At 33.0% G+C, this 15970-nt stretch overlaps 1 protein-coding gene across 1 annotated transcript in view; it reads right to left on the bottom strand.

The window, feature by feature from the left end:
• Positions 1-15970, bottom strand: part of LOC106471779 — a gene marked incomplete at its 5' end in the record, with an annotated part of 59283 nt that overhangs the window by 14303 nt on the left and 29010 nt on the right. Inside the window, 4 exons of the mRNA XM_022400394.1 lie at positions 2503-2633; positions 4198-4339; positions 6494-6530; positions 9034-9909. Coding sequence (XP_022256102.1) covers positions 2503-2633; positions 4198-4339; positions 6494-6530; positions 9034-9909 — 1186 coding nt within the window. The remainder of the gene's footprint in view (positions 1-2502; positions 2634-4197; positions 4340-6493; positions 6531-9033; positions 9910-15970) is intronic.

Raw genomic sequence — 15970 nt, 5'->3', positions numbered from 1 at the left:
AGACATGGGGATAACTTCACTGTTTCAGGGATAAGTAAAGACATGGGGATAACATCACTGTTTCAGGGATAAGTAATGAAGCAGTGATAACGTCAGTGTTTCAGGGATAAGTAATGATGCAGGGATAACATCAGTGTTTCAGGGATAAGTAATGATGCAGGGATAACATAAGTGTTTCAGGGATAAATGATGATGCAGGAATAATGTCAGTGTTTCAAGGATAAGTAATGAAGCAGGATTAATGTCAGTGTTTCAGGGATAAGTAATGGTGCAGGGATAACATCAGTGTTTCAGGGATAAGTAATGAAGCAGTGATAACGTCAGTGTTTCAGGGATAAGTAATGAAGCAGTGATAATGTCAGTGTTTCAGGTATAAGTAATGAAGCAGTGATAACGTCAGTGTTTCAGGGATAAGCAATGAAGCAGGGATAACATCAGTGTTTCAGTGATAAGTAATGAAGCAGGGATAATGTCAGTGTTTCAGGGATAAGTAAATGATGCAGGAATAATGTCAGTGTTTGAGGGATAAGTAATGGCACAGAGAGAATATGTGTACTTCGAATAAACGTCAAAGTAAGTTGAATAGTCTACTTGGTGGTTCAGAGTTTACATAAATATACTGAACGTATACACTATTAAAATATTTGAGAAAAGTTAAAAAAAGTGGGAGTTACATGAGACTTTCCTTACAAACATCAAAATGAGAAGAAACAAAAATGTTACGAGACTTTCATTTTTCTTAACTTTTCTCAGATATTAAAAAAGTGTATACCTTTTCATATTTCCAAAGCTATATATTTTATTTTGAACCAAGTGAATTTTTTTATCTCAACATCATTTAAGTATGAAATGTGTGAGTTAATCTCACAAATGGAACATGACTCTGATTTAATACTTTCAGCTGCTTACAGTCTCTAAATGAGTAATGTTAACAATTTCTTTGATCAACAAGCACTGTTTTTTTTATTGATGGGGCTCAAAAACAGTAAAAATAAGATCATTATTGTTATGTTAGAAAAACAGCTATTTAAAGTAAACATCAAATACTCCACCAAGCTTACTGTCCAAATAGAATATAATCAATGCTCAAAATACATTTTTCTATACAACCTGTATTACATTATATTTAAAACTTCTACATTTTTTAGTTCTATTCTTCTCTATCTTTTTAACCTCAAAAGCTATGTTTAATTTAACGGATAACCTAAATACTCCTCACAAATGAATTCCTAACCCTACTGGTAAATAATTATGAATTAACTTTAGTCACTAGAGGGATCTCTCTCCAAGCGAAGTCTAGCATTGTCATCTCAAGTAACTTAAATGCAAGATTTAAAGAGCTTCTTCATGTCATGAATAATACCCAGATTTAAAAAAAATTTGCATAAACAAAACCTTATCCCCAAATTACCATCTTGAGTCACCTTGCCAATAAATAATTTCTGTTTTTGACCAGATACAAAGGTTAATTGCCAATGTGTCATATAAACTGAAGCATTAGTATTGTATAGGTTAATTATCACTGTGATATGTACAATGAACTTTTGTTACTTCCTGTACTATAAGTTTAGAAATGAAAAAATCAATATCTCTCTCTATCTTACTTTTCTGAACCAATCTGGCAACTATTTTGCCAATTATTTGCTACTTTTCTGAGGTTTCATTTTTAATACTTAAATTCTTTTTTGACATTTAACCAACCTAGCACATCTATAGAAATGCTTTTAGAATAATCTTTCTCTACCAAATAGTTGTAAAATTGGTTCAGGAAAGTAAGATAGAAAGAAATTTAGATGTTTTCTTTTATCATTTCCAAACTTATAGTATAGGAATGACAAACGTTCATTGTACATATCCCAGTGATAATTAACCTTTACAGGCTAGTCTTGACATTTATTGGTTGTGAGATTCAGTTCCTATGGTTTCTCACCCTAGATCGTTTATTGCAGAAGTTTCATGCAAAACTACACAAAGGCCTACATGTGCAAAAATGTCCTTAATTTTCAACTGATAAACTAGATGGAAGGCAGCTAGCCAACAGCATCCATCACCAACTCTTGGATTACTTGTCTGACCAAACAGAGGGACTTGACTCTTGGTCTTAAAGCTCACCCATGGCCCTAAACACACGCAGAATACTTTTATGGCAGCAGGCCATTAACCACGAACCTTTTGGTTCACAGTCCAGCACATACCTGCATTTTATACAATAATGAACATCAGCACAGAAACTAAGTACTGTTTACTGAAATCCTACTCTGGAGGTTATGATACCACTAAGTAACAACATTCCAGTCATGTTATTTTAACGATGTTTTACGATCAATTTAATAGTTTATTAGCAATACATCTTATACAGTGTGCATGCTTCTCAACATTTTAACATTCAGAAAGTAGAGTTATCATGTTACATATTGTAAGAGAGAATATCAGTTAAACAATATGAAATAAACATTATTTACATAAATATCTGTATATTCCAAGTTTATACTTTCTATTTACCTTGGAATTTCTGTGGCAACTTCATGATCAGAGCACGTGCCAGTAGGTTCATTGTCCATAAGATCATATCCACTGGTAATTTCTTCATCAACATAGTATGCACTGCTTAAGTGTTCAACTGTTTTTAGAAACTATAAATTTGATGTATATGACACATTAGATAGGAGTGTATAATCTAATTCAATACATTTATATGATAACAAAAGTAAACAAATCAATCACTAGATGTTTTCTTTTTTTTGTGATACAAGTGTATTTCCTAAGTTATGCTACAAGTACATTACTGGTTTATAATTAACGGATATAATTAAATAGCATTTAATAAGATTTAAATATACTTCAGTAAGGATCTTTGAAGTTGCAAGCCATGATGTTCAGTAAACGAGATGCAAGATGTTCACTTACATGAAGAATGTGGGTTACATTATTCTAGAACAAAATGTTCACTTACATGAAGAACGTGGGTTAAATTATTCTACGACAAAATGTTCACTTACATGAAGAACGTGGGTTAAATTATTCTAGATTTTAGCTCAAGCCTTTCCACAAAAAGATAGTCATCTACTAATCATATTAACTCTAGGTCATTTAAAATCATAATATTGGCACTGATTAAAAGTTTGTTGTCAATTATTGCTAGCAACTACATGTTCTTACCAGGTATTAAGGTATTTTTAAGAGATATACTAAAAAATGTGCCAGATAGTTTCAAAATACACAAATATATATAATTAAACATCACATGAACAAAATGTTGCAATGTCTAGTAAACTTTTACTATCTCTACATCTTGCTTCAAATTGTTTAGATTTAGAAAAACTTGATTTTCCTCCCTTTGTTTTTTGGTTGCAAAAGCACAAAGAACTTTTTTAAGGCCTACCTTCTTGAATTTAGTAAAAGCTTATTTTATATGTAAGTTGATTACCTTGCATTTTGTCTGTTTACAAAAACAGTTTCCAGGCCAGTAAGACATAACAAAGAACATAAAATGAGCATAAAACACTGTTTCTATTTAAAGTAATTTTAACATAAAACCTTTCTTGATTTTTGCAACTCTACAAAGTTTCCATCCTCACCAACTTGATAAAGCCAGGCCTGCATAGAGTTATACAGTCCCGATGAGACTGCTTAACATAATTACTATGTTAGTTGTCAGGTTTTGTAAGGCTGAATTCTTTACAGTAGGTGTCTGTGACTAGTTGGCAATAAATTTCAACTATAAACAAACAGCAACACAGTCTGCTTGTTTTAAAATAATATATTAAAACAAATCAGACATATATACAAATATTCATTACACTGTTGGTTATTTCAGTTGTATCCAGAGGTAGAAATAATTGTCTCTTTTTCTTCAAAGTCCACACAGGCTGGTTCAGTTACTTTAGAATACAATTGAGAAGACAAATTATTATTCTCTACTCTGTTATTACAACACAGTCTGTGATAATTTCACTTTAAAAATCACCACTAAACACTCTTTGTCACTAAACTCATGATCATGCAGTCTAGAACTAAATAATGATTTTTGACACATATTCATACCCTGATAGAAGTCTAGAATATTCCATGCGATACTAGATATTCTGATCAAATAATAATTATAAATCAAGCCAATGAGAAACTCAGAAAGTTCTAGCAACATATGCAATAATGTCACTATTGTAAACAATCACTAATTCATAAAAATTGAACTACCTGTTTGGTGTTCCGGAATCCCTTTTCAACATTTTCTGACATTTCTTCAATAGCTTCCAACTGTTGCTGCATCATTGCAAACTGTTCCGGTAGGCTTGAGGCTTTGTTCTTCTGCTGTACCTCCACTTCTGGTTTATCTATGCTACTGAACATTATCATATTAATATTGTTTATAAACAATAAAACATTTTTGATTATTAAACCAGGAACTTTACACAAATATCTAATGTTCAGAATTAGTACAGTTTTTAAGTTAAAACAAATGCACAGGAATTAATTTACACATATTAAACTGATTACTTAATAACTAGATCTGGATGATTTAATAGATTAATCAATTATTTATCTAATCAAAATTAGATTTCCAATTATTAGTTTTTGATTATTCCAACAATTGATTAATCAATATTATGATGAAATCAATCATAACAAAAATAATCAACCGGTAGAAATTAGGGTTTTCAGTTATTCCAACTATCCAAGTAAATGAAATATTACTATTATGTTTGTTTGTTGTTACGCATAAAACTCGTAATGGGCTATCTGTACTCTAACCAATACTGGTATCAGTGTGCCAGCAAGTCCTGGTGATTCGGGATGGAAGGGTGCCTCATGATTCAAAGGCCTTTATTTTTTAGAGTTTGATTCCTATTGCCATCAAATTTGCTCACCCTGTCTTTAATGGGAAAGCTTCTAAAGCTATCTGCCACTGTAACTAATTTTGAATTGCTGACTAGAAGGAAACAACTGGCCTGGCAGCACCCATCTCCAGCTCTTGGGATACTTTTTTCTTGTACTTGGATAACAGTATTCTGGTTTGAAGAAACTGTACTAATTGATTAGCTGAATGTAATCGATTAATGAACCTGTTGATTAATTGATTTGCAAGTACCACTTATCACTGAGCTCTATAAGTAACAAGGAAATTATACAGGAGTTTTAGATCTTACTTCATAGAGTCTCTAGATTGTTAACAACCTGTTAGAATACTACAGCAATTGAATATATAAATATGAAGGTACATAAAATAAATGAAGAATACTGTCTGAACATAAGACAAGTGGTCAAAAAAATACCATACCATTTGGTCCTATATAACATATACAATATTTATAAACTAAATGTCTCCATACAACAGTTTTTCAAGGTATTCAAACTTATTAGGACATTTTGTACCACTTTCAAGTCAGCCACTATGTGAGGTTATAAAAAAAGACTTCATAAGTACACCCACCCCCAATAAAAAAAAAAATGCACCAATTCCACCAGACCAACATCATCCTATCTATTTTCCAGAGAAGTCAATAAAATGTAGGAAAAGCTTAATTAAAAAGACCATCCTGTTTTGTAATGTGTGATAAAACAGGCTGTTTTTAAACACCTCTTGATTATAAATATTTAACATTTAATTAATAATGTACTAACTAATCTACAGCTCCCCATCCTGTTAAAGCTCCTCTAAATGTTGAACAAGTTTCAGTGATATCATCTGTATCTATACATGTGACTAGTTTCATGTTAAACACATTTATAAAAGTCCTACAGTTAATTTTTCAGTCATTATTCAATCAGAATCCAATTCTGATGTAGTTACTGACTACATCTGATAACATACAAATAGTTGGTAATTTCCTGAAATATGCAATTAATGGACTTGTTTATGCAAAATTTAATAATATTCAACCATAATAAATGTATAATACTTGTATTTTTATTCTTGACCATACAAAAATTCATTCAAAGATGATTTCCCTCGTGCAACTGTCATTCAATAAGTAATTTTTATAGTCAATGTTTTAGTCATATTTTTAGAACTAAGGATGAAAAGAAAGGTTTGGCAGCTCAAATTCTACAGAATTGTTTTTAAAAAACTCTTAATTATAAATATTTAACATTTAAAAGATTCCCACTGTCCCTATCTACTATCTAGCGAAACCACAGCCAAGGGAACGGGCTTGGAAAATCACCGAAGATATGTTCCTTTAGAACTAAGGATGAAAAGAAAAGTTTAGCAGCTCAAATTCTACAGAAAATCAAAATTATTAGGCTATTGTGAGCTGCTATTAGAACAAGTTACATTTTATAAGTTGTTGGATTATGCAAAATTTATTTCCATTATATAAAAAAAACTTATCCAAACCTTTCTTTTAAATTTTAAAGACAAAACTTACTGAATTATACTAAAGAAAAATTAATTATATAATTGTGATTTTGATTTCATCCTTTTCTTAGCCTCAACATAAGGCACAAACTTTTAAGAATTTAAATACATTCATTTTTATAAATGAGAACTTACCTTCGGATGAATGAAACGGATGGCTCATTTAAGGCTTCTGACAGAGAATTTAAAAATACAAATAAAATTTTAGTTACTAACAAATAGACTTAAAAAACATTAATGTTAATTAATTATTTTCAACAGAATTGGAATATCCTAAAATTCAGCAGAAATAAAAGCATGGTCTGTAATATTTTCAAATAGTCTGTAATCCCTTCAATTACTGTTTGTAATCCTTTAAAGCGCTGTCTGTAATCCCTCAAAGCCCTGTCTTTAATCCCTTATTTACTACTATTATACCACAAACATTTTTAACAAACATTTAATCATAAACTTTGTAGAACAACATACAGTGGATTATAAAGTTTTTCTTAAATTAGTTTCTGATGTTTGTCTAAAAAAATAATATTTTAAAAAGTTTTCAATATATCTAATTAGATATGTTACTATGGTTCACATTAGTACAGGTATTAACAATCATAACTTTAAAAATCAAAACTACACACATTACTGGTAAGCAATAATAATATATCCCTCTCTATTTAGTCAATTTGTTAAGAGATTAAACTAATGTTGATTACACATGAAAACACTATTATATAATTTAGGTAATTAATTTTGACAAACAAAAAAGTATAATTACAATGATATAAGTTCCCTAACAAATACCATTCTTTACAAATCCTACTAATACAAAACCATTAAAATTGTACTGTTCACAAAAAATGCACAATGAACCAATCAGCAGCATTAACTACATACCACTACTGACAATAATTATATTCCTGTACAGAACTGAATTAGTAGAATTAACTACACACCACTACTGAGAATAATTATATTCCTGTACAGAACTGAATTAGTAGAATTAACTACACACCACTACTGAGAATAATTATATTCCTGTACAGAACTGATCACCAGCATTAACTACACACTACTACTGACAATAATTATGCTCCTGTACAGAACTGATTAGAAGAATTAACTACACACCACTACTGACAATAATTATATTCCTGGACAGAATTGATTAGTAGAATTAATTACACACCACTACTGACAATAATTATATTCCTTTATAGAATTGATTAGTAGAATTAATTACACACCACTACTGACAATAATTATATTCCTGTACAGAACTGATTAGTAGAATTAATACACACTACTACTGACAATAATTATACTCCTGTACAGAACTGATCACCAGCATTAACTACACACTACTACTGACAATAATTAAATTACTTTACTGAAACCATCAGCAGACTCTTCTTGGGTTATTAAATTATTTATATAGAAATATAAAACAAAGAAATGAGAAAGATCTGAAAACATAGGTGGAAATACTTAATACTACTGTGTACAAAACAAAATAATAACAATACTCCAAAGCCATCAGAGTATGAAGGGAAGAAATGAAAATGTTAGTCTTCATGGCTAAGCAGATAAACTATATGATAAGTATTTCAGTTTTGAGATCTACGACACGATTCCAATCTCATAATTTTACATGTTAGAAGAAAACCCTGAAGAATAAATTGGCACAAGCTCACTGCTTACTCCTGTACAAAATACTAGGAGGAGTCTGGTCTCAGATATTATATTTTTTAATATATTTTCTGGAAGAGGATATAAAAGAGTGAAGAAGAGCAACTGAAAGCATATGAAAAAAAAAAAACTCTAAGAAAAAGTGTCTATGTGCAGAAAGTTCCTGATGAGAACCATATTGTGAAAGGGAAGAATCTGAAAGAGGACAAGTAATACACCTAAACAAGGCTACACAATAGGCTATCTGTGCTCTGCCCACCACGGGTATCGAAACCCGTGTTTCTAGTGTTGCGAGTCTGCAGACATGCCACTAGGGGGCTACATAGGAAGTTTCATTTGTTTGTAGTTAGGCACAAAGCTACACAATGCGCTGTCTGTGCTCTGTCCACCACGGGTATCGAAACCCGTGTTTCTAGTGTTGTAAGTCTGCAGACATGCCACTGGGGCTACAGAGGAAGTAATGATGCATAGAAAAGAATGTTGTACAAAACACTTTACCCTTACCTCAAACTAGAAGAATGGAGTTTAATAAAAGAATTGGCTAGCCTAAGCTCCTGTAAATAAAAAAATATATAACCCAAAGAAAATCATAGTAAGAAGAGCATTTTTCGCACACACACAAAAAAGAAATTATGAAAAACTGTCTCAGGAAAAACCTCGATAGAAAAAAGATATTGAAGAAACAAAATCAACAAAGGAGGAGAATGTTAGAAGAAAGCAAAACCATACTTTCAGAAGGAGTACCCAAACTTGGATTGTGTGGTAGTATTGAAAAACGATTACAATACTACTGAACTTAACAACAACACCACACATCACTACTGACAAGAAATAACATACTTTAATATTATAATAACTGCAACAGACAAACCACCACTGAAAACAAAAGTCTAAAATAGTAAACCCATATAGCAATCTATACATGAAATTACACCAAACACTTCAATGTTCACAATGAATCAGTTCTGCAAAGTCTCCATTAATATTGTCACCATTATACTTACCAATGTTAACAGATGATTTAACTACTTCCTTGATGTTTTCTTTTACATGTGGTTTTTCTAAATATTTGTTTTCTACATCGTTGTTTTTCCCAGCTGTGTACAGTTGAAAATTCTGTTCATTTTCCTCCGCTTCAACATGAAAATCAGGATCGGTATTTTGAAGATGACTCACACCTTCGTTGATGACCAAATCTGTCAAGTCTTCCACTCTAACTGGAGCTTGTGAATTTTGGGAATCCTCTATTAGCTGTGAATTCAAATTATAATTGTTCTTACTAAAGACTAATCCCTGTTTTACAGCTGGATTTTCATTAAACACAACGACATCATTATCTGTCTGTAACATCTTTTTGTCCTTTTCTTTAAGAACAACAGATGAAGTTCGTAGCTCAGCATTGGATCCGAAGCCTTTTCTGTGCTGTAAACTCTTTCTGTCTTTTTTTTTTTCAGTGACAACTAATGATTTTTGTGTTTTTTTATTAAATACATCATAATCCTCTGCCTGTGACATCTTTTTGTCTTGTTCTTCAGCCACAACAGAAGAAGTCTGTAGCTCACCATCAGATACAAAATCTTTTCTAGGTCTTAAGTTTTTTCTTCCTTTATTATCTGCAAAGTCTGATGAAATTTGTAAACTGGGCTTTATATCAGCCACATCAGTTTTTCTCTTATAGTCACAATATTCCTTAAATCTTTCTTCTTTATTTTGATATGCAACTTGTAAAGTTTTTTCATAGGCTTGTATTTCTTTGGCCAGCTGAACGTGTCTGTTTTCTTCAGAACTTCTAGAGTTACCTTCTTTTTTTTGTAGATTTATGCTTTCGTTTATTTCGTGTTCACCTTCTTCTTCATCACTGTCTGTCTGGGTTGCAGTGTCTGTGATCAGTGAAAACGATTAACAATTAATCTATAGTCTGCCTTTGGGCAACTATTTTGCTAAAAATATTTTGCAGAATTACAAAAAACAAATGCATGTTTCCTGAAAAATCTCTAGTTATATGACATAAAAAACAAGAAGATATTTTCTCTCTCTCAGGTATCAGTCTTTTTTGTTAATAAATATTGTCATCTGAACAATACTATTTACCATTGGTACAACCAAAACTAGGCTCACCAATAACATGCCATCTCTAGCTTCAATCTTTTTTAAAAAATCATGAAAAATCATATAAGTAGGAACTGCTTGTCACTATGTTAAATCTGCTACTCCAACTTTACGTTTACCTCCCTAAGGTACAGGGGCTAACCTACCCTTGTAATTCTTACACAAGCACTATGTCATCCTTTATCTTACTGTTCTACATCAATTAATCTATTTTTGTAATTTCTAAGCTGTGATCTAGAAAAGTTTAATTCTCTCAAGCATTCTCCTCAATATTTATGGAGTTTTTAAAGTTAACATTTTCCTAAACTGAATATGTATTTCTGAATAGATACTTAACTCCAATCACTAGCACATGATCATATGCATTGAAAGTGGTGAGGAAAAGTGGTGCAGAGAGGTAAGTATCTATTGGAAACACTGACATTCTCCCTGCATCATTACTTATTACTGAAGAAGCTGAAATGGGTAAGGAACATGTTAACTTCAAAAACGTTAACTTACCTCTGTGCACTACTAAGAGCTAAAATCCAACATTGAAGAGGGTGGAAGGGCTGATGCTTTACAAGTACAAAGATTAACTTCTTTCTGAAAAAGCAACAGAAAAGAAAAGCCCATGGGATGTGACTTCCATAAGACTGAGGGTCACCTAGTGGTGCAGCACCCAATAGGAGACTGCATCCTTCTCAAATAAGGAATACTGTTCATGAAATATTTGTAATTATTATTTGTACCAAAATCATTGAGCAAAAGGAAAATCCAGTGCCGGTGATAAAGTGTTTCCTAGGTGGGTGGAACATTTGAATGTAGAATGTAGAGATAGGGCTTTAGGACATTCCATCTTGGACAAATACGTACATGAGATAGATAATATAATGACAGGTGGAGAGACCAGGAGCCCTAACCTGCATTCCAAGGCAAATCAAAGTCCAACGTGGCTGGACATATCTGCTGGAAACTGCTTGGGAGGTACTGTAATGGGGTATCCTGAACTACACTTCAGAGTAACCCAAGATCTCAAACAAGGGGTAGGCCCAACTCGTCTCTGAGCTTGGAACTGGGAAGTAAGGGTTTTCTCGTGCTCACTAAAAAATGTGGATGGAATAAACATAGGGGAAATTATTGGAGAGTATGCAAGGAGATCAATGTCATCAGGCATAATCACTTGGAAAAAAGGAAGGGCAAGCTAAGTGTAAGGGCAGGACTACATCTGGTGCTGTCTGTTTTTTTGTAAAATGTATGGAAATGGCCACATCATTTTTAAAGATATACCACAGAGGAAGTCTTGCAGAAAACCCTATCTCAACAGTGGGCACTAAGAAGGGCAGATAGGTTTAACACATTCTATACTCTCCCACTTTATGTGGATTTCATGTACTCCCTGTGAGACAATGCCAGCCACTTGGTGGGATCTGATGGAATGTAGTGGTTAGTTATGTTATGTTCAGTCTGGTATATTTTGCTTCCTCCATTTATTTGATGTGTTGGAATGTGCACAAAAAATAATGGTATACACATGAAGGTGCCATGAAACTTGTGAATGACATAGAGACAACATAAGAACAGCAATGAAGTCAGAAATTAAACTCAACAGGCAAAACTCACCACACTAGAGCCTCTGGGTAGACTGGAGAATAGCAACTAAAAGGAGGAAATAACCAGAGGCACATGAAACCACTCAATTATTTAAATAATGGGAAACAACTGTGTTAGGTGTAGTCCATATACCAGTCTGTAAGATCTTCTCTAAAGGCCAGAAGTGAAGAGAGGCTATGATATGTCAAATCTGGAGAGAGGTGATGTTAAAAAGTTATCAGTCGAACTCACCTAAAAAGGAATTTGTCATACAGATGACCTGACAAACCCAATTGGCTAAATTGGAAGGGGATAAGACCAACACGATGGCAGTGTCCACAAAAGGGGTAATCTGAGTGGGATAGTGACAGAGAGCTATAATTAGACATAAAAGATGCTTGGAATTGGAACAGTCACATAATGAGGAAATGGAAGGAAGAGAGATGGAGAAAAACAACTGATCATCCTCCACGGCAGTCCAAGAGTTTGGAAGAAAGGAGAGGACAGGGAACAAATTAACAGGTATTTATGATACAGAGGACAGGAAGAGGCAAGGTGTGCAAGTGCCAGGCAAGGGGCAAAAGATGTGGATAACAATGCTCAGTAACTGGCAATGATTGAAACAGACAAGGATATCAAAAAAGGTAAAGCAGAGGTCCTGAAAGTGAGTGCCTCCTTCATGGGTGATGTAAGAAATGACCACAGAAGTGTCTAAATGGATCATCATCATGAGATGACCCAAAAATTGCAACTTTAGATATTGGCAAGCCCTAAAAGCTGCAGACATCTCCAGAATGTCAAAAAAAAGACCCTATAGAGAGTGAAAGTTTTGAGAACTGCCTCTCTCAAAACCAGAAAGGAAGGCATTGGTATAAAAATGAAAGTTGGGTGGTGGAGGTGGGTGAAATACCCCAGGTTATGTTGGTGCAATCAAGTAACCATAACAGAAAGGGAGGGAAAGATGAATGGAAAGACACAAGGGTGGAAAAGGGATTGCAGAACATTTGCTACATATCCTCCACAGCCCACTGAAGGGGATGCATGTGTAGAGAGAAACCAAAAACTCTAAAAATGAGAAAACCTCATGGTCAGGAAAGAAGGATAGTGAAGAGCCTTCAAAACCAAGATCTTTATGGCATGAAGATGCAATAGAGATGGTTGAGCTCACCACATACAAGAATCAAGAAAACTCCAAGGAAGATATCAAAGATGCAGAATATCAGAGGGAATTAGGATAGGTGAGAGGAAAAGAAGAAAGAAAAGGTGAAGTACAGAAAGTAGGTTCCACAGAAAGCAATGAAACAGAATGATGAGGGACTTGAACTGGAGAAAAACTAGGCAGGAGGTAATCAACTACTTGATGTACAATAGCGAGAACATTATGTTTGAAAAACATCAGCTGCGAACATGTTGTCATAACATGGTTCACCAGAGCCCTTTCAGAATGTGGTAACTTAATATGTCCACTATAATCATTGTACCTCACCATGATAGAAATCTGCAACCTGTCATATGCAAGATGTTTGTTTTCCTAAGTGAACTAAAAAAAGAACTACTGAATGCCAATTCCATGAAGAGATGTCTCTGGTTCCAACTGTAGATATTTGGAGAAAATGTCTGAAGAGAAATGACTAGGCCTCACAACTCTTTCTTTTTCTTTCCAATTAATGTTTGAAATAGCAGAAAAAAGAAATATGGTGACTAAAGTAAATGAAGTTGCAATCAGATCGATGGAACAAAAGAGCAACGAGGACAAAAGTAATGTAGCACTAAATAATTAAAAGCAGTAAATCAAAGCAACTACAAATTCAAAAAGCACAGAAAAAAACAAAAACATATCTGAACACAGTTAATGCCAAGGAAAAAAAAGAATGAGCCTAAGATCATGTCCTAGTGCTCACGAGGAGTACTATACTTGAAGGTGATGTTGTCCTCCTATCAGTGGAGGGCTACAGCATTGTGACAATTATATCATAGGCTGGTACAAACACATAGACACATATGGTGGTGAGAATTTGTTCAAGGTCTGTGACACATGTGCAGGAAATTCCACAGTAGTTGTGTGTGAAGTAATAGCTCTTCGTGCTACAGAGAGGTCAGTATTTCTGAAATACCTCTATTTCATTGAACATCACGTACAAATTAATTTTCAATGTTTATTACAAAAAAACTGTTGGAAGCACTTTTTAACTTATGTCACATGTATACCTACTCCTTTCCTCACCTCTTCTGCCATAAATTAAATAATTGTTTAACACTGATTTGAAAGGAATGTGATTAGATGTGTTTGAATGAATGATTTATAAATTTTTATTAAAACATTCATAAATCGAACGTATTTATAATACAAATCAAGCCCCAATATAAAAACAATGCTGCGGAACCAAAATAATGTAACCGTGGCTGATAGACGGTGAATTCTGACCAATATGCAGGTCCTACTTCTGCTGTCACCTCCAAAACCAGGACACATATTATATCCCACATTATAGCCAGGTGCTCTGGTTATTATATTTTGGTTATGCAGCACAGTATTTTTGTTGGAGTTATTTTGTATTATAAAAAATGTTCTGTTACATCACAGGTTTGGTCTTGCTGTTTTTAAAGCAGTCCTTCCTTTTGATGTAAATATTAACCTAACTCTTTAAATAATGCTTATGTTTACACTATCAGGCAGCTGGTAGCACTGCCTATGTAAAGATGGCTTGGATTGTTCATCAAAATGGTATTTTAAATACTTCCTTAATACATCATCAGAACTTTACAATACTATACAGTATTTCCTTTAATAACAATATCTATACAATGATTGAGGCACAAGTTCTGGGAATTTCTGTAGATATCATAGGAAAAAGTTTGAATTTCTTGTTTTTCTGCTGCTTCTTTTTTATTACATGAGACTCAAAAACCAAAACAATGATGTCAACCAATTTTACTGAAGTGACATAGTTTCAAATGGAGTATCCACTTTTATAAGCATTATTAACTAGTAGTAATTTAACAAAAATCATAATTCTAGTGTATAAACGATGTTATCATTACCCTTGAAGTTAGCTTTTTTACAGAACTTTGGTGTTCCTTTAAAAAGCTTAAGTAGAAGGTGAAACAGGAATTACTAACCAATAATAGATAAACAATAAACATTACAGTTGGAGCCTCATTGTATTTAGAACTTGGTTATAAATACAACCTTCCTATGTCTATTGAAACACTGTATTAAAAAAACAAGCAAACAAGTAACGAAAAAAACTTTTCACAAAAGGAAGTAAATGTAGGGATGGCTAATATCAATCCTTCACAAACAATACAAACAAGATAGTAGGGATGGCATTTACATCATTCCTACATACTAACATAGGCACACAATGTAGCAGAATGTTAACGGACAAAAATAGGATAAATTGAACTAAACCGTGATTGAACAGTTATATATATTGCTATATGTTAATTCTTGCCTGTGCTATTATGTAGGAATGATACAAATGCCATCCCTACTATATTTTTTCCATTGTTTTTGAAGGATTGGTATTAGCCATTCCTGCATATACATGCTTTTTTGAAAAGTTTTTTTCTTTACTTGTATATTCATATACATAGATATATGAATATAGACAGAAATAAAGTAGAAAAGATGAATTAACTGAATTGAAATAGCTAAATATGTAACAGGCACAAATGCATCACTTTCAGCTTGTCTGTAAATGTACTGTATTGTAATGGAAATTCCATCAGTTGTACAAAGTGCTAACCAACAAAAATTCAGAAATGGTTTTGAAATAAATGGCCACAATTTGAAGCTTAATCATCAATCATGTAAAAGTATGTATCAAAGGAAATAAAAAACTTAATGAAACAAAATGGAACAATTGGAGGTTCCACACATTCGCTAAACATTTAGTAAATAGAAGTCCTTTGTAAGTTAACAATTTGTAAATTAGCAATTCTTCGTCCTCCTAGAAATTAGATCTGTAGTTCTTTGCTGTTAAACCATCCATTTTTCTAAAGAGAAATACTTAAAATCCAACTTGTTAGAAATATATGGGAATAACAATAGAAAATAAATAGCTTAAGTCTACTATCACAGCACAGGATAATATCAGCCACTCATATTATGAATGAAAAAGAGCCTTTATGCCCTGTGGTACCCTTAGACTGTTGACAAGTGAAGAATGAAATCAGTATCCGTAAATGACAAGACATAATTTAAAGGATCGCTCTTTGGACTATAAGTGGAAATTAAACATTTCTCACTTAAAACAC

Source organism: Limulus polyphemus, unplaced genomic scaffold, assembly GCF_000517525.1.
Source record: "Limulus polyphemus unplaced genomic scaffold, Limulus_polyphemus-2.1.2 Scaffold4853, whole genome shotgun sequence".
In the NCBI taxonomy this organism is placed as follows: Eukaryota; Metazoa; Arthropoda; class Merostomata; order Xiphosura; family Limulidae; genus Limulus; species Limulus polyphemus.
The sequence above is the reverse complement of the archived record's forward strand: the minus strand, read 5'-3'. Positions and strand labels throughout refer to the sequence as shown.